General features: G+C 37.4%; 1 protein-coding gene across 1 annotated transcript in view; it reads left to right on the forward strand.

Moving 5' to 3' along the window:
* Nucleotides 1-24,583, forward strand: part of LOC132130338 (junctional adhesion molecule 3B-like) — a 328,210-nt gene extending 303,627 nt beyond the window's left edge. The window contains exons 3-10 of the mRNA XM_059542024.1: nt 19,270-19,338; nt 19,445-19,558; nt 20,724-20,876; nt 21,288-21,490; nt 22,638-22,737; nt 22,822-22,951; nt 23,204-23,258; nt 23,396-24,583. Of these exons, the coding sequence (XP_059398007.1) occupies nt 19,270-19,338; nt 19,445-19,558; nt 20,724-20,876; nt 21,288-21,490; nt 22,638-22,737; nt 22,822-22,951; nt 23,204-23,258; nt 23,396-23,431 (860 nt within the window). The 3' untranslated portion in view covers nt 23,432-24,583. The remainder of the gene's footprint in view (nt 1-19,269; nt 19,339-19,444; nt 19,559-20,723; nt 20,877-21,287; nt 21,491-22,637; nt 22,738-22,821; nt 22,952-23,203; nt 23,259-23,395) is intronic.
* Nucleotides 24,584-27,373: the final 2,790 nt, after the last annotated feature.

A 27,373-nucleotide genomic window follows, 5' to 3' on the forward strand; every position in this document is an offset into this window, starting at 1 on the left:
AAAAGTAAACATTTATCATGTTCAAAAAGATTTCTGCTTCAAATAAATCTTCTTGTTTTCTGTTCATCAAACAACACTGAACAAAATGTATCATGGTAACTATGAAAAAATATTTTCATAGTTAGACTCCTTTCATAGGAGACTCCTTTAAAAAATGAATTGTAGTTTGGGTATATAGCCATATAGGTTTGAAACAGCTGAACAGCCCTTACAATCAGCAAACAAGGAAAGTTCCAACAGTTGTAGAAAGTGGTCCCAACCCTGAAAGTAGCTTTCCCCATTCGACCTCTCACCTGCAGCGTCTGTCCAAACACTGACTCACCTGTTGTCTATATTCTCAGACGGTCACACATTATCAGTGAACCTCGTGCCTGGCCATTCTGCATTACTTCTGTGGATTTGGCATGAGGATGCACATTAATCTGACATCAAAGTACAGTTCCTAAAAACAGATCCACAATCCCTCCTCATACAGGTGAATCAGTTAAACACAGATATATATATATATATCCAAAGTGTGTCTAATGTAAACAAGAGAGGGTCTACTCTCACTTTCTACAACTATATATCTATAAAGGCTCGAAAGACTGAGTACTTGTGTGTGATGTCTAGTCTAGTTTCATATGCATGTTAATTAATTTACACAAATAAGCAGGTCTTCTGTTTTAGTTTGCTGAATACCTCAACATTTGTGTGTTTGTCCGTTTCCCAAATGAAAGGCTTGCATAACTAGCTATATACAGTATTTGCAGAACTGTGTGTTCATGGATTGATTGGTTTTGTGGTCCTGATTTAAATCTCTCTGTGCTAGTATATCATTTGTAATGAAGCAAAGCAAAGGTGTTGGAGAGAAAAGGCATATTTTATGTAGTTGCTAGAGCCAGAAGAGAATGTGGCCTGTATGAAAAGAGAGAAGTGCACTGTTAGCAATTGATGTAATTTTACAGTACATTTTACAACAATACACTGTATTCATGGTTTTTATTGTAAATGCAAATGCATGATGGGAAATTGATGGACAGTCCTGTAATATTATTGTAACTACACTGTAGAAGCATTGTTTTACAGACACCACAAAGCATTGAAACTGGTACTTTCATATTCTTTCTAACATAAAAAAGTCCAGTTTCCATATTAGTATGATGTTATTTTAAGGTTAGTAAAATGTTCCTGCAACATTCTCTCACTCATTCAAACACCTGCTTTGAAAAAGAAAGAAAGAAAGAGAAATAAGAACACAAACTACAACTTTCTTCAGCCACAACTCCACAAACAGCATTACCAGCTTCACTTATAGTAATACTAACCAGAATGATTTTATTTCTGTCATGCATCTACAGAAGTTCTTATTGAGAATTCAGAGGTTAAGATGTTGATGTCTTATTGAAAATGTTTTTTGAGATCACCATCATAGAGACCAGGGTTTGCTTCAGTTGTGCTCTTGACCCTCAACTTTTACTACAATACTTTTTTCTGCAGCAGTTGCAGTTGTTTTCTGAAAACATTTCTACATATATAAAGCAAATCAACAATTCTGTTTTAATAGCAACCTACTGACTGCACTAAAATGGTTTAAGTGACCCAACTGATATAAAAACAAATAATTTGAAACACTGTTGTGGTTCGTACACTGATGTTTAACAGTGGATAAATATTGTCTTTGCTAACTTTTTGTTTAAAACATGTTTTAGGTTATTTATACACTCATGGACATCAACATTTGGCGTATGAAACACAACAATGGTGACATGTTTCATGCCAGCATACAAAACATGTTCATGGCTCCCTGCATGCATTGCTGCAATTTTGTTTTTCGGGATTGTCACCACTGTTGAGGATTGTACGACAACAATACAAAATACAACATTTTATTGTATTAATGCTCCTGTAATCACAGCAACACTGCTGTATAAACACAGAATTTTATTGTATTAAATCAACAGTATATTTCTTGTATATTACTTGGTGTAAATTCACGGCAATTAGTTCCCAGGAGTTTCCTGTAAAAATACAATACATTTTTAACAGTGTGGTCATGTAGAAACCTTTTTGCAGATTATACTATATGTGACCCTTGACCACAAAACCAGTATTAAGTGTAAATTTTTCAAAACTGAGATGTATACATCTGAATAAATAAGCTTTCTATTGGTGTATGGTTTGTTAGGCTAAGACAATATTTGGCTGAGATACAGCTATTTGAAAATCTGGAATCTGAGGGTGAAAAAAAATTATATTGAGAAAATCGCCTTTAAAGTTGTCCAAATGAAGTTCTTAGCAATGCATATTACTAATCAAAAATTTGGTTTTGATATATTGCTTTGTAACATGATCTTTAGTCAATATCCTAATGATTTTTGGCATAAAATAAATATTGATAATTTTGACCCATGCAATGATTTTTTGGCTATTGCTAAAAATATACCTCAGCCACTTAAGACTGGTTTTGTGGTCCAGGGCAGGGCTGGATTACTAATTGAGCATACCGGGCATTTTCCTGGTGGGCCAACACACTTAAGGGGCCGACAGAATGTGTTTTTTTATTTAAAACATTTTTTTTTTTTTTCTGAGTACCATCACGCAGCGACAGCGAGCAGCCAGTGGAGTTTTGGTTTGTCTCCTGTACTGACAGTGTAAACATCCAATCACAATGCACTATAGACGGAGCGATGAAGTATTTTGTTCTGCCTATATAAAGAGCCCTTCACCCCAACTTCTTCTTTGTATCCACAGCATCTTTATCAAGAACAGGCTTGCTTTGCGGTAAGTGATGTGGGCCAAAGGGCCAGGCAGGAGGGGAAGAACAGAGTAGTTGAATTGATAAAGTGCTTGATAGGGACTCGCAATGGAGTCAGACATCTAACCTACCCTAATTTGTGTGCACACCATGAGTGTAGAATACAGGAACAAACACTTTTTAATAAAACGTATAATATCACCCCCTGTGATTTTTTTGTGAAGTCAAGTCAAGTGTGTTCATAGAGGTTTCCATGGGCCAATGCGAATAAAGCTAGATTTAAATAAAAAAAGACACAACATTTTCAGGACTTGACATTTTATTCTTATCCAAAACAAGATGTGATATGAGTGTGATACATAGGCTAAAAACATCTACCAGTAATTTTTTTTGAACAGTAAGATCCAATAGAAAAATCCAAAGATGACTGGAGTAATGATGCTAAAAATGTATATATGTATATATTAGGGGTGTCAAATCGAAATCGATCGAAATTAAGTCACAGTCTCAAACTTCGAATTAAAAAATGGAATCGTCGATGCTGTCACGCCCCCATGTTGCGTCTGGTTACTTGCCAAGCGGAAAAAAACACATGTGTTGAAGTGCTGCGAGTCAACCTCCTCTAACAGCCACTCAAAAGATAGCATGGCAACTGCAGATGCAGGAGACCCATCGACAGAACTCGAATCCCCTCCTCTTTCACTGAAGTCGCTGGTGTGGAAGTATTTTGGATTTCCAGAGAGTTATGTTGACAACGTTCGCGTTGTCGACAAAAAAACAACAGTTTGCAAGCTGTGCTATGTGCGTGTACCATATTCTCTCACTGGCAACACGACTAACATGGCAGGGCATCTCCGCAGGCACCACAAAAACATAGATTTATCTGTTAAACCAACAACTACACAAACTACTCTTCCGTCTTCATTTGGAATTAAACTTCCAAGCAACTCAACTCGTGCAAATGCAATTACGCGTGTGGTAGGAGTATTCATAGCCGCGGACATGCGACCTTATTCGGTGGTGGAAAACTCCGGTTTTAGGCATTTAATTAGCGTGCTAGAGCCACGCTACGAAATCCCAAGTAGAACGCATTATTTTAGTAATATTTTAGCAGTTCTCTTTCCATATTCCTCTTTAAGAAGAACTTAAAACTGCAAAATTATTACAGTTGTCTTGTGTTGTTCTATTATAAAAAATGTTAATGTTTTTGACAACTCAAAGAGCAGCTCTAAACAACATATCCATCTGTAGGAAGAACATGAAAGAATGAAAAAATACAGTCATCATTCTCAGGGGATAAAAAGTAGTTATCCGTGTGGTATATGTTCATCTGTTCGGAAATAGGTTAAGACACTTAATTGTTCAGAGCAGAGACTATGGACATGTCTGTTTTATTGTTTTTGTTTGTTTTGTTGTGAACTTGAATGTCATCTTTTGTGAAGAAGACTGCACTTACAAAAGAGAAACTGGATGGCAGTTTATTTTAAGTTTTCAATTGACTAAAGATATAAGTTATTGTTACATTATGTTGTTAATAAAAGTTTTAAATTTGACAATGTAGTGTGGTACATTGCAAACAAAGGTCAGATATTATATTGCATAAAAGTCTAGTTTGAAAAATGACAATCTGTGCTTTAAAAAGAATAAATGTAAAAATCGAGAATCGAATCGAACTGTGACCTTAGAATCGAAAATGCAATCGAATCGAGGATTTGGAGGATCGTGACACCCCTAGTATATATATATATATATATATATATATATATATATGTGTGTGTGTGTGTGTGTGTATATATATATATATATATATAGACGTTTTGGTTGGCTGCCTGGACCAAAAAATGCCAGGTCCGATTTTTTCAGATTGTTTTAAAATCTGATTCAAATTAATATGATTTAAAGAGAAAATTTAATTAATAAAAATGTATTATGTGCAACACAAAGGAACATTATGCAAAAATATAACTACTAATACACTTTTATGGGGCTATGCATGTGGCAGAGGTAAAGATTTTTATAACAGCAGCAGCAACTTCAGCTCAAACTTGTCTGCCATAATATGGCTTTCATACAAAAGTGCAAACAAAAGACAATTAACAAGAGATGCTATGGGGGGCCAGCGTTGAACAATAGAGAATGGGAGTTCAGGGGTTTTTTGCTTGGCTTGATGTTTTAGCACTGATTGTATCTTGAAGAGAGAAGTGAATGCTGCTGCCGGGACTATTATGTAGTTTATAGGCTTCCTGCTGCTGGTTTAGTCACTTCTCAGTGAGAACTTGATTCTATAGAGACTGAGATATTCTGTTGTTTACTCCAATGTTTTTAGTGTATTTTATTTATTATTTGGGTATATATGTCTTAATATATTATAGAACTTATTGTGTGTAAAAAGTTACAGTTACATTATGTGCATGCCACATTTCCAAAAAATCCTTTCCCAGCATTTTGGTGTAAACACATGGACGGATGGCCATTTTCGTGTTTTTTTTTTTTTTTTTACATACAACATTGTTTTAAAATACAAAATGGTAAATTTAAATCTTAACAGAACTTGAGGGTTAAAATTTGTTTGTATTCATTTTAATTTTTATTTATTTTAATTAATAATTCGTAAAACCCTAAAAAAAAAAAACATTTTTAACCTTTTCAAAATTACCAAGAAACTTTTTTTCACCAAATGTCTCTCACATTTGTGAAACGTAACAATATTTCCTTTTAGAAAGAGTCACCCCCAGGGTGCTCTTTTCACCTACCCCGTTGCATTCTGGGGCATTTCTTTTGAACAGGAAGTGAGGAGGATTATGTGCATATCCCTGCTAAATCAACAAGTCTCCAGCGACATTATTCAGCTGTCAGCCAATCCGTATCTCACTGCTACACAACTCACATGCTCAACAGTAGATGCTGTTTCCAGCACTGGGACCTTTTAGGGCTTGAACAGCTGAGAGACGATACGAGTTAATGTCCATTAGACTTCAGCTCACTCTCGATTTTATTAAGCCTGCTCAGGGATTTAGCCCAATACGCCTATGTATTTGTCACAGCCCATTATTTAGAGAAATATGCAGGCCACAGTACGGCTGCAATGATGCTTATGTGTATTTCATGCTCTAATCCATCATCATAAAGACGTCATCAGAAATCCAGACATGTCACCATCTCACAATGCTTAATGTCACGAGTTACAAAAAAGAGAAGGCTTCTCTTTTTGTTTCAAAGCAAACACTTGTACTGCCACTGCTCTTGAAGAAGGTTCTGGCAGAAATTACAGTCCTAATTAGGATTAAGGAAGAGGTCAGTGTGCTTGTACTAGAATGTGAGGCATCTGCAGTGAGCAGGGATGATGCCATCTGTGCTGAAAGCAGTGAGCAGCTAATTCTGGAACTGAGTGCGACACGATTCACAGATTTCAGTTGGAGCTGCCTCACGGTTAATACAGGATCTTCCGATCAGCTGAAAACAATTTGGTGAGCTGAATTAGGGCCTTTTATCACTGACGGGGGAGATAACCATAGCCTAAATATTGTGTGTATGTATACAAATGCATTTCATATCTCTCATTATCAGTTTCTGTGGAAAGCAGTTGTTGAAATGGCATCTGAGAGCCATGAGGGTGAAAAAGAAACCTCCAGTAGATCTTATCGGGGGCACAGTCAGTGAATGGGACGAGAAGAGATGCACAGCTCTGACTTACCTGCAAATGCAACCAATTAATATGCCGTGAAATCTCTGCCTGCTGTTGACAGCTACTATAAAAAGCAAAGGCTTCTCCAATGATAACCTGTTCTCACCCCTGTGGAAAATAACTCATAGTCTTGTTACGTACAACTGCCCTCTGAATAATCACTAACCTGCATTGAGAGACGTTCAGTGATGGTGGTTAATTTAGCCTGCATTTTAACCCTCATGTTTGAAAAGTACCTGACATTTTATGTTGATACTTCATGGATTTTCCGATACATACTTATTATAAACAAACAAAAATACATATAAACATTTTCAGACCTTGTTTTATTTTTTATTTTATTTTACTATTTACAACTTTTATTTTACTTTTTCTGATTTCTTTTATTTCATTATATATATATATATATATATATATATATATATATATATATATATATATATATATATATATATATATATATAATGTTTTGGCATTCACTCTTTTAAAAGATAAAACAGTCAACTAAATCTTAACAGAACTTCCATAGTAGTTTCAAAAGCATTTGAATGGCACAAAAATTGTTCCTTTGCACTGTTGCTATCAGACATGCTTTTGTTCTACCATCATGCCCTGTCCTGATTAATTTAATATTCATGCACTCCCACTGCCAGAAACTGTGTCACAAATCAAAGGTTTCGACTGGTGTTCATGTGGACTTCAACCATGTGATGTGTTACAGTAAACAAGCGGCAATCTAATCAAGCTCAGTTTTGTCATGTGATATGACTGTGAGGTGAAAAGTACTTATAATATGACATATTTGTGAAATTAATTTCCTTGTACTGCTTTACGGTGCCAAAATATAGTATTTCCAAATGCAATTAAATGAAGCCATACTCAGTTATTTTGATTTTCCATCACTAAATCATACCTGACTGTCAAAATCTCACCTCATTTTAGGCTTATTGCCATGCAAAAGGGGTATAAAGGGATACAGGACAGAGATGTGGAATGGGAGATACGCACACCAGTCCTGTGAATTCCAGTGGGCTGGAGGATGAAAGGAAAGGGGGTCTCCTGCAGTAACTAATGCTGACACAAAGTGACATGTACTCAGGCATTCTGTGACACCACTGCCCCTCTCTCACTGGCTCAAATCAAGATTAGTCTTTGACCTGGCTAGATCAGAGGGGAGCTCGGCTGGAGTCTACCCCTCAGATACCTCAAAGAGAGCCTATAGCATCCACATGTGAATGCAAAAATTACAAATGAAAAGAGCTGAGCCTCTGGCTAAAAGTGAACTGTCACAGACCACCAAATTTAGAAGTTATGCAAGTAAATCCTATTGCACGTGGTAGTGCAACCTAGTCTACAGTAGTCTACCTAGATTTACCTCATCTAAATAAATAAAATGCTCGAGGATACTCATCTATCTAAAAATGGTGTAGAAACAATTTTCACTCAAAAATCGTTAGTAAATTTCACATTTACAAAGAAATGGTACATGTGAAATGAAATGAAAGGATGAAACTTTAAAGTGGTAAAAGTAACATGTTATTTTCATGTAAATATTCTCCTATCTTCTACTTTAAACTTAAAAAATCTCTTATTACAGTAGATGTATATTGCTAAATATGAGTATTTAAATTTCAATTATATATTTAGTTTACATAAATATAAATATTTAGATATATCAAATATATACAGTTGGACATATATGTTGATAGATGTCTTAAGCTGTTGCATGCCGGTGGTGTGTTTTTTAAGACACTATGTCAAATTAAAAATAGTCATTTTAAAATGTTTGTCTCGATTCCCCTGCATTCTGTTTCATTCTCCTGCTCCATGTCTACTTGTTTTTGAACACAGGAACACTCCTTATGTAAAAGATCTCTAAGAAATACATAAATGAAAAAATGTATTTTAAAAAGGTCTTCACAAAGACAATGAACATTCCTCCTGCTAGACCAAAGCAAGTCAGTGTTGTGTTTTCATTAGAGTTGCTCCGCTAGAAGAATGCCTGCTTGTTCTACACTTGCACTTTGAAGTGACGCCTAGTGACATTTGCTCAGCAGCTGAAAGAATATAAGAGGTATTTTCGTTGTGGAGATTGCCTTATCTTTGCTGAGCACTACTATTTTTAGTCTTGGGGAAACAAGAAACAAACACATTTCTTCCATGTTAGAAATCTAGCAGTTCATATCATTTAGAGTAACGAGACTTTGGGAATATGCTGCATAACAGAATCATTATTCTCAACTGAATAAAAACCAGAGAATACAGATCCAACATGAGTGTTACATAGAAATGAACAAGATGTACAGCCGATGTAATGACTGAGTCTAGCTCCCCGAGGTACCTTCCTCTCAGCTTTCATTATTAGATGTCTTCACTTGAGATCGGATGAAACAGATGAGTCTAAGGGCAGAACAAGAGGTCATTACTGTCATTTCTCAAGCAACTTGGGAGTTTTCAGACTGTAAGCAAGTAAATATTCAACTTCAGACTTCTAAAAATGAACATTTTCTCTTTGTAATCATATGTGCTTATTCAAAAGAGTCTTTGTTTAGCTTTTCTGACTTGTAACACCCATGAGGACACATCCAAAGCAGATCTAGATAAAAACGTAGAACGTTGAGGTCATCCATTTGGGCTGCGTCAAGAGAGTAAGAGCCATCCACAGCTGTACAAACACCACCATTACTGACTCTGAAGCTGAAACCTCTACACTTTTGTTGATGCCGTTGTTTTCATGAGTTCTGAGAGAGTCAACTAAGCTACTTTCCCTGCACCAGGTGTCCTATGCAGGAGATTATATGTAGAGGGGGTTAAACACAGCCATGTCAAGAACTGAGGTGACTGGCTGCACAAGGAACCTTATCTCAACAGAATTGCATCTTCACAAGGGATTTTTCCCCCTTGTAAATTTATGCTCATTAGAGAATATTGGAATACAGCGGCCATTGATTTTCTTGCTTGGAGTAAAGTGACTATCGTACATATGTACATTTGTGTAGTCACAAACAATTTATGCTACTTCAATACCTTAATTCTTGCATCATATTTATTCTTTTAATAGAAAATGCCACCCCATAATTCTCTACAACAGTGGGGGGAAAAAATGCAAGATGGCAGATGAAATGTTGATTATAAATATAATTAAAAGCTTTTACTCAGAATTTGTGTGAATATGGAGTTTACAGCTGCATATGTAAAGTATTGGACATCGGTCATGAGGCTCTATGTCCATTAAGATACTCCCTTAGAAGACAGCTGCCTATGTAGGCGGTAGATAACCCAGAAGATTTCAGAACAAAGACTTAATTCCTTCCGTCAGCGTCAAACAAAAACGGATGCCAAAATGCCCATGAGATGAAATGTGAATTTAAAACACATTGTCTCCTTCGTTATTTCTCAATGATTTAGAAATTCAACACTCAAGTTTATACCATGCATCTACACAAGTGTCCGTACAGGCTCAGAGGGTGTAGTGTAAGAAATACACTCCTCAGTGAAGTCACACTGGGAATATTGCTGAACAGTTATCCATGTGTCAGTGGAGGAGGATTTGTGACCTCTTGCACATCATGAATAGTTCAGGGCTACAAACATGCAGATCAATTTAAAGCTGCGGGGGCAGAGCCCGAGTGCAACTCTCTATGTGAAAACACTCCTCAAGCTTTAGAATCTATTCCAGTTAGATACGATGAACTTGTAGGGAGCACACATCCAATCATTACACAAACCCGGGATGTGTAATGAATGGTTCTGTGGGCATCTCTTTCTCAGCCAATGACCAGCTTCACCTCCTCCCCCCAGCAAAATTAATCAATGCTGCGGTTTAAAAATAACAAGGAATATTATCCACTTCATGCATTGGTGAGTGAACCACATGTGCTGAATGCTTTCTGACAGGCTGCATCGGAGCAGAATGTGTTTCAGCTTTTCTGCACGCCGGTCGCAGATCACGATGCAGGGTGTGGTGGGGTTTATACGCTGTGCTATGGAGGCTGTCCAAACAGCCCCATGATTCTGACCATATAACTCAGTACTCTGTGGTATAATGTTTCTTCATAGACCGTCATGAGTTAGGTGTTGATGCCAGGATTAGAAAATGGCCTTCTTGCATAGGCAACCCCTTCGTTGACCTTTCTTACCATCATGTAATTTTTGAGTTTTTGATTCCAAGGTGGTCCATTCGTGCAGTTTTAAAGTAGTATTCCAGGTTCCAGACATGGTGTTGTCAAATTACGTAAATGACATTCAAAAAATATTAAAGTAGAAAAGATTCATTTTAAATTGCAATAATATTTCAAAATATTAAGGTTTAGTTACTTTGTTGTTTTGTTTTTTTGATCACATAAATGCAGCTTTGGTGAGTGTAAGACTTCTTTCAAAAAACAACCCAACCAATTGAACGGTATGTTACTTTTTGTAACACTCGTGCGCACGATTTACTAATTTGTTCCCTCGATGTACTAAAACGTGCGTACAATTTACTAATTCGTTCCCTGGATGTCCTAAAATGTGCAAACTTTTTATTATAAAGATTACTATTTCGTTCCCTCGATTTGCTAATTCGTGCGCACAATTTACAAATTTTTTCTCTCAATTTTTGTAGCTATACTATTAAAATAGATTATTTTATTATTTACAACCCTATTCTCTTCCATTATAAGTAACGCTCTGTAAGCCATGAGTGGATGAGTGGAAATAAAAAATTGGTGGTTATCAACATTGTGCTACAAATTTTATCGGTGGAGTTTAACAGCACGCAGATGCATTATGTAGATATGGAAATTAAGCAGGAGTCAGGAAGCTCTCTCTCTCTTTATTATATTATTCAGTTCTGTAATGCCTAGGATTTTACCAGGGCATTACACTAAGATTACTGAAGAGAACCAACAGTTCAGCCTCTAAAGGAAGAAGTGGAAGATTAAAGCTTGTCTGGGATTGTCACATCTCATCCAGCTGTGCTCTCCAAACAGGAAGAGAAAGGTCAGGATATATAGGTCATAGAGCACCTGCCTTGTTTGAGGGCTCAATTATTCCTCAAATGGCATCAGACCACAGAGACTTTACCCAACAGGACAGACCTTTCATCACTGGGTGAGATGTACGGAGGCGAACGTTACTGACACAAGCTATGATTTTGGTAGTGCTGAGCACCTGCCTCCTATCTGATGATATGTTAGGACAGGATGTGGCAGGCAGAAAAATGAGACGGAAGACATCGTCACCACTTCCTAGCAGTCTAATCACTGTTATGTGGTGGTGCTTTAAATTACTGAATGTTAATTGTTCTATCTGAGATCGCAGGTGCAGTCATGAATGACATCATGGGAAACCCCGTATTTAAGCTGGTCCGGAATTGAGGCTGGTCTCTCTCGGTTCTCTCTGCTCTCGCTGCTCTAGCTGTCTCCACCCTTCTGATCAGTGACAGCTGGGGTTTCTTGCCTCATGGCGAGTGGTCCACGATCTTCGCCTCGACTGTTCCAGATCATGGACTGAGTTGTTATTTGTTATTTTCAAGTCAGGTAGTAGGTATTTTCTTTGATCACTTTTATTATTTAGTTAACACAGCGTAGGAAAGCAGTGGCCCGGAAGACTCACTCTGTTTATTGTTTTCTTCGGGAGCAGATAAGATCTTGCCTACAGAGTTAGATAGTCAGGTTTTCTGTTTTCCTTTTTGCTGCCCTACCTGTACTATTAGTTTGATTTATTGTTTATTGTTGGTGCGCTCTCTCATTTGTTTCATTAAAAGAAACGATTTACACCTTGAAACCTCACCCAATCGTCTGTGATTCTTAATATGTACGGTCCTTGTCTTACATGTGTTTTAACGAGCCAAATTAGATAAAGGGCCGTAACATATTTGGGGGCTCGTCCGGGATTGAATTTTGTGTGGCTTTGTTTGATCTTTTGATCTGCTCACACTTTGTATTTGTTACTTGAGTAACTTCAGTAACTTTGTTGAATCACAGTCGATTGGTGTGTGTATACTTTCTCGTGTAGTGCTCGTTAAATTTTTTCCTTCTAATAACCAGACGTTATTTTTAATCATGTTTGAATTAGCGAACTTCATTGCGAAACCGACGCAAGCTGAGCTGTTTCAAATTAATAGAGTAGATCTTACGAAGATTGCTGCTTATTTTAAGGTCAATTTTCGTAAGACTTCAACTAAACAGGAGCTTCAGATTCTGCTTGTTGATTCATTGCATGAACAAGGCGTTTTTGGTGATGAGGAAAAGATGACGGATTATCCTGATGTTGAATTTGAAGGTAGTTCTGAAGATCTTGCGATGCAGATTAAAAAATTGCAATTACAAGCTAAAGAGCACGATATAGTTTTGTTGAGAGAGAGAGAAGAGTGGGAGCGTGAGAGAGAGAGAACTAGAGATCGTGAGAGACATGAACTTGAACTGAAAAAGCTCGAAATGGAGCAAGCGTGCCGTCTAAAAGAGATTGAGTTAAGCGCTTGTGAAAGGGGTTTATCTGACACTTCTGATTTTGACGTGAGTCGTAATATTCGTATTGTTCCTCCTTTTCGAGAACAAGAAGTTGATAAATTTTTTGCTCTTTTTGAACGCGTCGCTGTCAATATGAAATGGCCGAAGACTTTTTGGCCCATGTTGTTACAGTGTGTTTTTGTGGGTAAAGCCCAGGAAGTTTTTTCCTCTTTATCAGTCGAAGACTCTCTTAATTATGAGCAAGTGAAGACATCCGTTCTCAGAGTGTATGAGCTAGTCCCCGAGGCCTATCGTCAGAAAGGCTTACGTTGAGTTCGTTCGGGAGAAAGAATCCCTGTTTGATCGTTGGTGTGCTTCCATGAAAGTAACTACTTTTGAAGAGCTTCGTGAACTGATTATTTTAGAGGAATTTAAAAACTGCTTACCAGAACGCGTTGTAATCTATCTTAATGAGCAAAAAGCTTCTAAATGTTCTGTTGCTGCGACATTGGCTGACGAATATGTGCTCACACATAGGAACGTGTTTAGTGTTGCACCAAAGTTTTCTTCAGCTAACAGCACTCGGTCTTCTCAGCGTAATTTTGAACGCCCCCTGCCTGTTGATAAAGCGGCGCTAAATTCTGATAAGTCTGTGTTCTCACCCGTTTGTTTCTATTGTAAGAAACGAGGACACATTATTTCTGAGTGCAGTGTGCTCAAAAAGAAAAACCGTGTTCCTAAACCGGTAGGTTTATTGATGACGTCCATGCCACAAGTGGAAGGACTTGAGTTGTTGGCTTCGGAAGCTGACAGGTGTGAAAATGAGGGATATGTGCCGTTTTTGATGGACGGATTTGTATCTTTGTCAGGTAGTGCTTCGCGCAAACCAGTCAAGATACTTCGTGATACAGGCGCTGCGCAGAGTTTTATTCTGGAAGGAATATTGCTGTTGTCTGATGAGAGCTCTGTTGGTTCAAGTGTCTTAGTACAAGGATTTGAGATGGGCTTCGTTAAGGTACCTTTGCACGAGATCGAAATTGAATCTTCCCTTGTGTCTGGCCGTGTTGTTGTTGGAGTGCGACCATGTCTTCCCGTTCGAGATGTCACGTTTATCTTAGGGAATGACTTAGCGGGAGGAAAAGTTTTTGCTAGCCCTGAGGTAACTGATGATCCTTTTTTGTATCTTACTGTTGCTGATGCCTTAGCTCAGGAATATCCTGAGGTTTTTCCCTCATGTGCTATTACTCGCGCTATGACTCAGAGACTAAAAGATAAAAACCTTATTGAATCAGAAAGTGAGTGTAATTTTGATTTGAGTGATACATTCTTTTCTAATTCTGATTTTTGTGAAGTGAAATGTTCAAATTTTGTTGACGGTTCAGATAGTGCCGTTAAAAAATTAGATGAACATTTTATGGGGCCTACTAAATTGTCTCTGTCTCGCGAGCAGCTTATGGTTGAACAGAGGAAAGATGAGAAATTGTCATCCCTTTTTGAAGCTGTTGTTCCTGCTGAGCAACTCGAACACGTATCGCAAGGATACTTTGTAGAAGATGGAGTGTTGATGAGGAAGTGGAGACCACCTACTGCATCTGCTGATGATGAGTGGCAAATCGTCAAACAGATAATAGTTCCCTCCTCGTACCGCTCAGAAATTTTGAGTCTTGCGCATGATAGCCCGTTTGCCGGTCACTTAGGAGTAAATAAAACGTACGATCGAATACTCCGAAATTTTTTCTGGCCTGGCCTGAAAACTGATGTAGCAAGTTATTGCAGAAGCTGTCATGTGTGCCAAATGACGGGAAAACCGAACCAGAATGTTTCACCTGCTCCGTTGTATCCTATTCCAGCTATCGGTGAACCATTTGAGCGTGTGATGATCGATTGTGTCGGTCCTTTGCCTCGCACGAAGTCGGGAAACCAATATCTGCTCACTATAATGTGCACGTCAACGCGTTTTCCAGAGGCTATTCCTCTGCGTAAAATCACTGCACCAGTGATTGTAAAAACACTTATAAAGTTCTTTTCACTGTTTGGACTTCCACGTACTATTCAGTCGGACCAAGGCACGAATTTTATGTCCCGTGTGTTCAGGCAAGCTTTAGCTCAGCTGCATATCCAACATTGCACCTCAAGTTGTTACCATCCAGAAAGTCAGGGAGTACTTGAGAGGTTCCACCAGACTTTAAAATCAATGTTGCGTGCGTTTTGCCTTGAGTTTCAAAAAGATTGGGACGAAGGAGTGCCTATGGTCATGTTCGCAGTGAGAGAAGTAGTGCAGGAGTCGTTAGGTTTTAGTCCGGCCGAGTTAGTGTTCGGGCATACTGTTCGTGGCCCACTGAAGCTGATTCGGGATCATTGGACTAGTGATATAACTCAAAATAACATACTTGACTATGTCTCAGGTTTTCGTTTTAAGTTGCATCGTGCATGCGAATTGGCCAAAGAGAATTTAGAGATTGCACAGCAACGAATGAAGAAGCATTTTGATCGTCGTGCTAAACTTCGTAGCTTTACTCCTGGTGACAAGGTGCTTGTGCTGATGCCAGTGCCTGGGTCTGCCTTGCAGGCTCGTTATTATGGTCCCTATCGAGTGAAAGAAAAGGTGAGTGAGCTTGAGTATGTTATCTCGACGACAGACAGAAGAAAGAAAACTCGTCTCTGTCACATTAACATGCTCAAGCCGTACTTTGAGAGATCGCCAGATTTGTCTGGAAGAAAGTCGGCTGTGTTAACTGTCTCACCCACAGACTTTCCGGTGGCCGGAGGACAGGCGCTGTCCAGTGCTGATATACCTGACACTGAGGCGCTGTCCAGTCCTGAATCTTCGATTCACCCATTGTGTTCTGCTGTATCGGACAGCGGTGATGATTCTTCTTTCGAGGAGGATGTAGAGTTTCCTTCTACCGAACTGGTTGCGGGAAGATTAAAAAATTCTGAGATCATTCGAACCTTAGACTTGCACCTTTCTCATTTGACCGTTGCCGAACGAGCTGATGTGACTAATATTATTCAGACGTACAGTAATTTGTTCTCTGATATTCCATCTCGTACTTCGTTAATAGAGCATGACATCGATATTGGTGACTCGTTGCCTATTAAACAGCACGCATATCGGGTAAGTCCTGAAAAGAGAATGTTGTTGCAAAATGAGGTGACCTTCATGCTTGAGAATGACATCGCAGAGCAAAGTTTTAGTCCATGGAGCTCACCCTGTTTGCTTGTAAAAAAAACCTGACCGTACATTTCGTTTTTGTACTGATTTTAGACGCGTTAATGCTGTGACCAAACCAGATAGTTATCCATTGCCTCGTATGGAAGATTGCGTGGATCATGTAGGAAATGCTGTGTTCGTTACGAAGATCGATCTGCTTAAAGGATACTGGCAGGTGCCGTTGTCAGATTGTGCGAAAGAAATCAGTGCGTTCGTAACACCAGATAATTTTCTCCATTATACCGTAATGGCTTTCGGTTTACGAAACGCACCGGCAACCTTTCAGAGGTGGTCAATCGCGTCCTCGAAGGCATGCATAACGTTGAAGCATATTTGGATGACTTGGTCCTTTACAGCGCGTCTTGGTCAGAACATGTGGAGCAACTCGACGCGCTTTTCAGTCGTTTGTCTCAAGCTAACCTTACGGTTAATTTAGCGAAGTGCGAATTCGGCCGAGCTACGGTCACTTATTTGGGAAAGATTGTTGGTGGCGGTCAAGTTCGACCCGTTGAGTCTAAGGTAGAGTCCATCACTCATTTTCCCGTGCCCAATACATGTCGTGAGCTTCGTCGATTTTTGGGTATGGTTGGGTACTACAGAAATTTTTGTAAGAATTTTTCTGTAGTTGCTTCACCCTTAACCGACCTTCTTAGTCCTAAGGTTCCATTTAAATGGTCTGAGATTTGTCAATCGAGTTTCGAGAGAATTAAAGCCCTTTTAGTTAATTCTCCTGTCTTGTCTGCTCCTGATTTTACTACTCCATTTTCTCTTGCTGTTGATGCAAGTAACACTGGTGCTGGAGCTGTTCTCCTTCAATCAGATCACATTGGCGTCGAGCATCCTGTTTGCTATTTTTCACGTAAATTTAATAAACATCAACGACGTTACTCGACTATTGAGAAGGAGGCTCTCGCCCTTGTTCTTGCTATTCAACATTTTGACGTTTACGTTGGTTCTGTTTCGTACCCATTGACTGTTTACACGGATCACAATCCCTTGATTTTTATTGATCGGATGAAAAATAACAATCAACGTTTGATGCGTTGGAGTTTATTCCTACAGCCTTTTGAGCTTGACATTCGTCACATTCGGGGTAAGGATAACGTGGTTGCGGATGCTTTATCTCGCATCTAAATTAATTGCAGTCTCTGAGGTAAGATATATATTTTCACCCTACAATTAATTATTTAAGGGTGAGGGTGTTATGTGGTGGTGCTTTAAATTACTGAATGTTAATTGTTCTATCTGAGATCGCAGGTGCAGTCATGAATGACATCATGGGAAACCCCGTATTTAAGCTGGTCCGGAATTGAGGCTGGTCTCTCTCGGTTCTCTCTGCTCTCGCTGCTCTAGCTGTCTCCACCCTTCTGATCAGTGACAGCTGGGGTTTCTTGCCTCATGGCGAGTGGTCCACGATCTTCGCCTCGACTGTTCCAGATCATGGACTGAGTTGTTATTTGTTATTTTCAAGTCAGGTAGTAGGTATTTTCTTTGATCACTTTTATTATTTAGTTAACACAGCGTAGGAAAGCAGTGGCCCGGAAGACTCACTCTGTTTGTTGTTTTCTTCGGGAGCAGATAAGATCTTGCCTACAGAGTTAGATAGTCAGGTTTTCTGTTTTCCTTTTTGCTGCCCTACCTGTACTATTAGTTTGATTTATTGTTTATTGTTGGTGCGCTCTCTCATTTGTTTCATTAAAAGAAACGATTTACACCTTGAAACCTCACCCAATCGTCTGTGATTCTTAATATGTACGGTCCTTGTCTTACATGTGTTTTAACGAGCCAAATTAGATAAAGGGCCGTAACATCACAGAGTGGCCAGTGGCCTTTGTGACCTCCATATGCTGGATGTGATTGTAAAAGAGGATGTAAGCATGTGTGGATGTGATTGTGTGTGAGGTAGTGCTTTTTTTTCACATCCTGCATCCTTTCCCATTCTATCATTGCATTGATCTGCACCTCTTTTTAAAGCTTTTGAATTAAAAACTATTTACACTAATTCAACCATGCTTAACTGATCTAACTATAAAAGAAAATTGAGAAGAGTGCTTTTTATATATTTTCTAAGTTTGACTGAAAATAATACAAAAATAACACTGGATCTAACTAGGGTGTGTTTCCTGTACAGTGTGAGCAGTGATGTGACGCTTATGAATTGATTCTTTTTAATGATTTAATTAAAAAGATTCATGAAACAGCCTCAGACTCACTCAGAGAATTGTCCAGAGCCATTTTTCTGATTTATTCTTTTAATTTGTGAAAATGTGTATTTGCTCTCTTGTTGTTGAAAACGAAAATAAAAATGCATATTCTCAACAGATTTTTTTTTTTAAACAGTCTTCTTTAAACTGTCCTTCTTACTTTTTACCACAACACACTGTCAGATTTGCAGCCACGTCTGTTGTATCACTAGCCTTTTCTGTGTTAGATGGACGAATTCTCAAGAGCCTTGGCCTAAAATACAATCATCAAAGATTCATAAAAAATTATCCCTAGCAATCAGATGGCCATTAAAATTTCAGTGCCCTGAATAAATGCTCTTTCAGAAAAAATAAAATAAAAATGTTTTTGCTATTTATATGGAAGATTATGACACCAAAATACCACAGACATATACAGTAGTAATATTTGAATGGTCTTCAGTTGCTTATCCATGGTGGACCCAAATTCTAAAATGCTGTTAACCAACCAACCTTTAATAAGGAATTAGCCTGTAACCTTTTAAAGCGGTAGAGGAAGTGATGAGATGTACAGGTCATGTTCTATGCATATATAGCAAGTGTTTTTCTTCTTCTGTGAACCTACAGAATGAACTTCACTTCTAGATTCATTTGAAGCGAGCCCTCTGGCCTTCACTCTTAAAGCAGTCAGCTGTTATTCATAACAGAACGACGACTGCTTGTCAGTCTACACAATTATTTGTGGTGGGACGCTTTTACATAAGTGATGTTTGTTGTGAGAGTGAAACTAAAAGTGGCTGGTAACATATCCGTTCACAGCTCACAGTGATGCGAAGAATGTGTGCTGTCAGGGTGGAGGGTTTGGCCGCTGGGCTCGAATGGTAATTGAGTTTCAGAAATCTTTAGAGGAGTACAGTGGAACCAATATCACGTGTGGTTTAGGCCATAACAACACCCCCATAATTTCAAGTTGTTAATTCAACATAAAACTGATGTTTTTCTCTGCCTTCTCGTTGCAGGTTACATCAACACCTTTGCAGTCATCCTTAAGACAAGGAATCCTAAACCATGGGTCAATGAGTTTGAATGTAAGGCTTTATAGTTTGCTCTCAAGCAGCCTTTAGCTGCTGATTCTAACATTAAACAGGCCACTGGAGCTGCTCACAAGCTCTTTCGTTGTCTTTCCCCATGCAGCGGTCGAGCTGTCCTGCATGATAGAGTCAATCTCCACTTCTAATCCCAGAATAGAATGGAAGAAGATTAAGATGGGAGAGCCCAGTTATGTATACTTTGATAAAGAAATAGCAGGTAAGGTATACAGCATTCAACACATACTGAACACAGTGCTGTACAACACATCGACTAATACTTTATAAAAAGTTGCTAACATTCTGTTAATGCAATTTTTAACATGGAAAACCAGTAAATTTCTACAGCATTTAATAATGTTGGTTACACTACTATTCAAAGGTTTGGGATTTTTTATTTATTTATTTTTTTACTCTGATGCACTTCTTTGATTGTAAGTACAGTAAAAAAATGTAATGTTGTGAAATATTATTACAATTTAAAATAACTACTTTTTATCTTCAGCATCATTAGTCCAGTCTTCAGTGTCACATGATCCGACAGAAATGAATCTAATTTTCTGATTTGGTGCTCAAGAAACAAAATTGAAAAGAGTTGTGATGCTTAATATTTTTGTGGAAACAGAATTTGTTTGTTTTTTTCAGGGATTTTTTTATTTTTGAACAGCATTTATTTGATTATTATTATTAAAAATGTTTTTACTGTCACTTTTGATCAATTTAATTCTGAATTGCTGAATAAAAGTAATAATTTCTCTTTAAAAAAAAAAGTAAAATCTTTGAACAGAAGTGTATGCCAGAATTTTTTTGAACATTTTAATGGAACATAAATGAACAGTACTATAAATAAATATGAATGAACAATAGAAAAGTAATAAATGTGTACATTAACCCAGATTAATCTAAAAAAAAATATGAAACTAAACAATACATTTCAGTTTGTTAATATCACAGCTTAACAGTTCATGCAATTTTTAACTTGAACTAGCAATGATGAACAATACCTTTACAGTGTTCATTATTTTTAAGTTAATTTGGATTCTTAGGGATAATATAGTATTTATTACATTATAAATTATTAATATGATATAATTGTCCTAAAAAACTTACATTAACCTAGATTTAATTAATGTTGTATTGTTCATTGTTAGTTCAGGTTAGCTATTAACTGTTTAACTGTTACTTTAAATGTTATCTAAATTGAAACTTATTTTAAAGTGTTAAAGCGTTTGTGCAGTGTTTTCTGACATTCTGTCAGTTTAATAGGAATTTTGGAGCATCATTTTTAAGTCCCGTATTTTATGAACACCACAGTGGGAACAGCTTTTTATCCACCTGTTTCAGCCAACTATGTGTCTTCTCACTTGTTTTATTTTTATTTCCAGGTGACTTGGAAAAGAGAGCGAGTATTCGAGAATCTGCGACCTTGGTCATTCTCAACGCAACAAGAGCCGACACTGCTGATTACCGCTGTGAAGTCACTGCCCCAAATGACCAGAAATCCTTTGATGAGATTTTAATATCACTCACTGTAAGAGGTGAGTGGTTCCCCTCAAATAATTCTACATCAATTGATTGCCATGTACTGAAACAGGTCTTTAGTATACATACTGTACTATTGATAGGATTTTGACTTTGAATTAGCTGTAGACGTAGCATTCTTAGTACTTCCCAACTGCCTCGACGTAACATGAGATGGAGCGGTGAGCCAAGGCACCCACCCTTGGCGCACATTTGAGGATGCTTGCTCTAACTCTACAGGGCGTGTTTAGGGCTATATGAGGAAACCTCTGAAACTGCATCTGAGTTTAATCAGGGGTCTAAAAGCGGAAAGAGCAGCATGTTCAGTTGGTCAGGATGCTTGCAGTCAGAGTCAATAAGGTGCACGTGTGTGAGGATGCTATTGTATGTGCTGTAACATTAAGATGATTCTCTTGTGTGCCATACAGTGAAACCCGTCGTGCCCAGATGCTCCGTACCCAAGTCCGTCCCGGTAGGCAAACCAGCAGAGCTGCATTGCTTGGAGTACGAGGGCTACCCGAAGTCCCATTACCAGTGGTTCCGCAACAAGGAGGAAATCCCAGAGGATCCTAAGAGCAGCCCAAAGTTCTTCAATTCCACTTACACCTTGAGCAGACAGATGGGCACTCTGGTGAGTTTGGAAAAAGAGGCGATGGGGTAGGCATAGGGATATTTTTGGGGAGCCAGTTGATGTGCGATGGGCTCAGCCAAGAAGGGAATCTGCTGTCCTCATTTGCACATTCCAGAGTGCCATTCTCCGCCATTTGTACTCTGTGCCCCCGTCAACCTTCACAACTCTTTTTAAAGTTTGAACAGCGATGCAGTACAGCCACTTCCCCCTGAGGAGACAACCTCTGAAGAGTTTACTGTGTGTCTTTTAAGGTCTGCCAGAGCCTCATTCAACAACCTCTGTGTTACTTTTATAACATACGTACCAAAGTCAGAAAGATGCTTTTAGGTTTTGTTTTTTTGGCATTTCAATTTATTTCACTGAAAAAAAATGTTAGTTGATGCAGGAGTTCAAAAGTAAACCAAATATTAAAACATTTAGTTTATTCATTTAAAATGTTTAATCCACAAAAAACATTGTTATTGTTAATATCTTGCAGTGTTTTTGTTTTTTGTCATATTTTAGCCAACAGATTACATGATATTAATTTAATTAAAATCATTTAATTATTTCTAAAATGCATTTTTTTTCATCTTCACTGATGAAAAAAAAAAGCTTTTTAACCATTGATAGTGTTGTTGAAAGGTTACTACTGCTGCTTAGAAACACAAATACACTACAGTTCAAAAGTTTGGTGTTGAATTTTAATGTCATTTTTAATTTTTTTTTTTCTTCACTTGTGCATACAAAGGCTGCATTTATTTGATCAACAATACAGTAAAATGTTATTATAATTTAAAATACTGTTTTTAATTGTAATATATTTTTAAATGTTAACAACCGTTACTCCAGATCCTACAGATATTATTCTAATATGTAGATTTGCTGCTGAAAAAATATCTGTTGCACTGCTTGTATATTTTTTTTCTAGAAACAGTGATGAATAGGAAGTTAAAATGAAATGTCATTATTATTTGGTACAATTACAAATACAATTATTATTTAAAACTGCTATTATAACATTATAAATGTGTTTTACCTTTTTTATTATTAATTTAATGCATCCCTGCTAAATAAAAATAGTAATTTATTTAAAAAAAATCTTACTGTGCCCAATCTTTATGCAAAATGATTTGTCAACTTAAAACACTGTTATTATGATTTTCAGAAATTCAGTGCGGTCAAGAAGGAGGACGCTGGAGAATACTACTGCAGAGCCAGGAACGAGGCCGGGTTCTCAGAATGTGGACCACAGATGATGGAAGTTTGTACGTATCTTGATTGCCTTTTCACATGTGACAGGACACCCCGCAAAGCCATGATCTCACGCTGTGCCTATTTATTTTTTGTAGATGACATCAACATTGCTGGAATCATCCTGGGTGTAGTGGTCGTGGTGACCGTCCTTCTGTGTATAACTATGGGCATCTTCTGTGCCTATAAACGTGGCTACTTCACCAGCCAGAAGCAGACGGGGAAGAAGTAAGCACACCACTTCCATCCAAGTCACACTCTGTCCCAGAGCAGTTTTGACTCACCCTTTTAATGGCTTTTTTCCATTTCATCACCCAAGGAGCTCCTGAATGTTTCCAGCTCAGTCTTAACATCACATTAAGTCTGTTCAGATATTTGAAATAAATTTGGTTTTAATAAATACAAGTGTGATATAGTGGTGACTGTCGGCTTAAAATGTTTTTCAGATAAAACTAATATTTCCTATTTTTTTCTCCTCAGTTACAAAGCTCCAGAAAAAGGAGATGGAGTGGACTATGTCAAAACAGAGAATGAGGTATAGGAAAATAAAGAGATGTTATTTTAATTTTTTTTTTATTAAGGCTTCCAAGTGCTTAAGAAATCTCCTGGAAAGTCTAGCAGTTTAAGACAGGAATCAGTTAAACCTCCTTCACTCAATCTTCTCTCTTTCAGGGGGATTTCCGACACAAATCCTCATTTGTCATCTGAGAGGAGGAAGACGGGTGATGGAAGAAATGCGGAATTACGTTGAAATTTACTGCCGCTATTATACCTCGCAGACACAAATCCCCAAATGAGGACATCAACGTCAGAGCTGCCATTGCACGTGCCTCGCTTCACGGCATATCTGCAACAATACAGTTTGTATTTGCCAAAGGTGACAAATAATCATGTCTGATCACTGTTTAAAGACACTGTTTAGAGATGTTACTTGTTTGAACTTTTACACCCCTTTTTTCAAAAATGTTGTCTATTGGAAAATTTCAGTAGAAATCAATATACAGTAAGAAAACGTTTTCCTCAAATTCTTCTGTCATTTTCGATAACATTTATTTTGTACTAGGTAAATTTGTCAGAATATTTTTTGATGGAATATATTTTCAAATGCCTACAGAAAAAAAAAATAGTTTTGCTTTTTTAAATATTTGTAAAATACTAACCTGGAAGCCAGTACTTTTTGGTTTTTAGACTAATTTGGTTGTGAATGAAACCATTTCCACCAAGTTCACATCCTCTGTTTTACTCATTCAACAAACAGACAATGTATCAGACCACTGGACGTGTGGATGTTTTATTTTCCATTTAGATTTCAAAATCTTTCAATTGTATATCCAGCGACACTGGCTTCAATCAAAGGTCTTATGTACAGTACTTACTATACTGCTGGGATTTTATGTTAATAGTGAAAGGACGTTCCATGTTCATGTTTGTAGATTGATTTAGACAGTGAGTATCTTCAGAAAAACACCAGCAAAAAAGCTGGAGAATATTTTGAAAGACCAGTGCTGTGTATCCTTGATTTGAAGTGTCCTTCTATTCTAGTTGTTTATCTTGTATATAGTGAATATACTGACTAGGTTGTTTATTTTTCTATTATAATTTTCTTTTCTCTCTCTCTACGTCTTTTCTTTTTCTTATTTGAGAGAGAGACACTCTCTATGTTACTTTTTAACTTAACAGGGTTTGTTTGTTGGTTAAGTGTATTGGTTGTATATAGATCCACTGTGAGCTGCAATGTGCATAATAAGTTTATGGTTTAACCAAATGTTGAATGAGGCAAATATGACAATCTTTCCTTGGAAAACTAATCTTTTCATGGGAGAGAGGGGATCTGCCTTATTAAATACATAACAAAAAACATCCTTAACCCATGTAAACTTGCATATTCTTTCATAGAAGTGATTATGAATAAATTTGGACTATTCACATTTCATTTTGAAGACGTTAAAGAGTACAGTCAGCTCAAATTGAATGCTACTGATAATATTTTATGAGTTAAACTTTTTTTTTTATTATATCTGCCATGTTCTCAGAAAACTTCTAAAGAGAAATCATTCCTCTTAAGTGCCTTCCTCTGTAGACAGTGACAATAATGCAGGTTTCCAATCTTTAAATGCTGTAGTAGTTAATTGTAATATGCAGAACAATTGTTTCTAATTCACATCCAATTAATTGCTCTTTAACCAGGTCAATATTTAGAAAAGAACAGGTGTTTGAGAGGAATGATAATGTTCTGCGTTCACTGTTTTGGTCACACATACACATACATACATATATATATATATACAGTACAGACCAAAAGTTTGGACACACCTTCTCATTCAAAGAGTTTTCTTTATTTTCATAAAATTGTAGATTCACACTGAAGGCATCAAAACTATGAAATAACACATGTGGAATTATATATGGAATTATATACATAACAAAAAAGTGTGAAACAACTGAAAATATGTCATATTCTAGGTTCTTCAAAGTAGCCACCTTTTGCTTTGATTACTGCTTTGCACACTCTTGGCATTGTCTTGATGAGCTTCAAGAGGTAGTCACCTGAAATGGTCTTCCAACAGTCTTGAAGGAGTTCCCCGAGAGATGCTTAGCACTTGTTGGCCCTTTTGCCTTCTGTCTGCGGTCCAGCTCACCCCTAAACCATCTCGATTGGGTTCAGGTCCGGTGACTGTGGAGGCCAGGTCATCTGGCGCAGCACCCCATCACTCTGCTTCTTGGTCAAATAGCCCTTGATGCCTTCAGTGTGACTCTACAATTTTCATAGTCATGAAAATAAAGAAAACTCTTTGAATGAAAAGGTGTGTCCAAACTTTTGGTCTGTACTGTATATATATATTTGTAAATAGACCTGTTGAATTCCTTTTTTTTCATCGAGTAGATATTTTATTATGTATTAGTGCCTAAATGTAGAATGAAATAATGTTTCAGGAGAACAGAGCACAGCCCAATATCCCTGCATATGTCACTAGTGTGAGGGAAACAGAAAATGACAAATATTGTGGTTTGAAAGAAAGAAAAAAAAAGCAGGGAGAGCTGTACCAAATACTGACTGCCAAAAGAGCATTTTCTCCAGTTCCAGTATTATTCAGCTCAGTTTCTCTTTCTTTTTATATTTTGTTTGTAACTCTTGAGCAACATTTTTTGAAGCTGAGCTCAGATGTTTTTGACTCATTTGTGGTTGGTTTGGAGACAGCTGGAATTTTAATTGAAACATATTTCATTTGCTGAATTCGTGTCCCATTGATTTGGGGCCAGTACAAATCCTGTGTGAATTCTTGAACAGTATTGTGATTAATAAAACTCACTTCTTAAATTCATTATGTTGTCGTCATGCATTTTAAAATGAATTCATTGTCTAAAATAAAGATGATTGGAAGAGGTTATGATGGGGGCTGAAATTCATCATGTGAAGTTCACGCCAATAAATAACAACCAAGTTCAATTTGACATTTATTATAGACTAACAACGTATTTATTCATTTTGCCGCTTTGTTACTTCTGAAGCCACTACAGGAACATGGCGATGGAAGAAAATACGAGATGGGAGGAAAAATTATATTTAAATGTTTTTGCGTTTGGAAATTAAAATTCTCTCGCAAAACATTTGCCTCCTCTCACAAAAGTACTGAAACCGTTTACTTGAGATACTTACTCTTATTATCATTGACGATATTAGTCTGGTGTTGTTTTTATACAGTCTATGGTCTGGTGTCAGATCAAAAGGAAAATGAATCGCCAGTCCACATCGTGTGGTTGTTGATAATGCGCGCTCTTCTCCCTTTACCACGTTGTCACAATCCACTTGTTACACCCAACAGCCGCCTCAAACAGGATTTGCAGTAATTAAGTAACCTGATTAATGTGTTAGCCCTGCTTTTATACAGTTTATGTGTTAGTCCGCACCAAAAGCACTGCTGAAGGGTCATCTCTGATCCACTGACCTCTCTCTCTCTAGATCAATGTTGCTCGGACACTGAACAGTTCTCAATGCAAGTTTAGTCAACTGCGCACTCTTCTGGTGCAGAGAGGACCATTTCCCCTAGTTGCCAGCTCCTTTAGATTATACATAAATCCATGATCTGTTGCATGAGGAAGTTACTTGTGTGTGATTGGCCTTGATGAGATTTGCAGATATATTTAAGATAGAGATTCTCCATGTGATTTAGTAATTACGGTGGTAGGCTACATCTATCTATCTTCTCACCATAACATTAAGCCGTAATTAAACAAATACGTTTAAGAAACAGAAAAAAAGAAAGAAAAAATAAATTGGAATGAATTCTGGAGTAAATATTTAAGAAACATATACGTCCATCCTTGTAATATCAGCCCAGTTGATGGCAGTATAACTCTGATGATCACTAAACCACAAGAGAGGAGAAAAAAACAAAACAAAAAAAAAAACAAGAGAGGAGGGGGGGAACTGTTGCCAGATCCAGCTAGAATTGAGGTTGAGAAAAACGAGAGAGAGAAATAAGTTTTTTGTAAATCAATTTTTTGGGGGCATGTAAAAATATTTTATTTTATAAACCTTTATTCCAATCCTTAAAGCATCAAGGAATGCCTCTCTATATTATTATATGTTATAATTTTCTTTCAAATATTTTGGTATTTAATATTTGTAGGTAATTATTTTATTTCTAT

The sequence above is a fragment of the Carassius carassius genome, chromosome 47 (assembly GCF_963082965.1).
Source record: "Carassius carassius chromosome 47, fCarCar2.1, whole genome shotgun sequence".
NCBI classification, from domain to species: domain Eukaryota; kingdom Metazoa; phylum Chordata; class Actinopteri; order Cypriniformes; family Cyprinidae; genus Carassius; species Carassius carassius.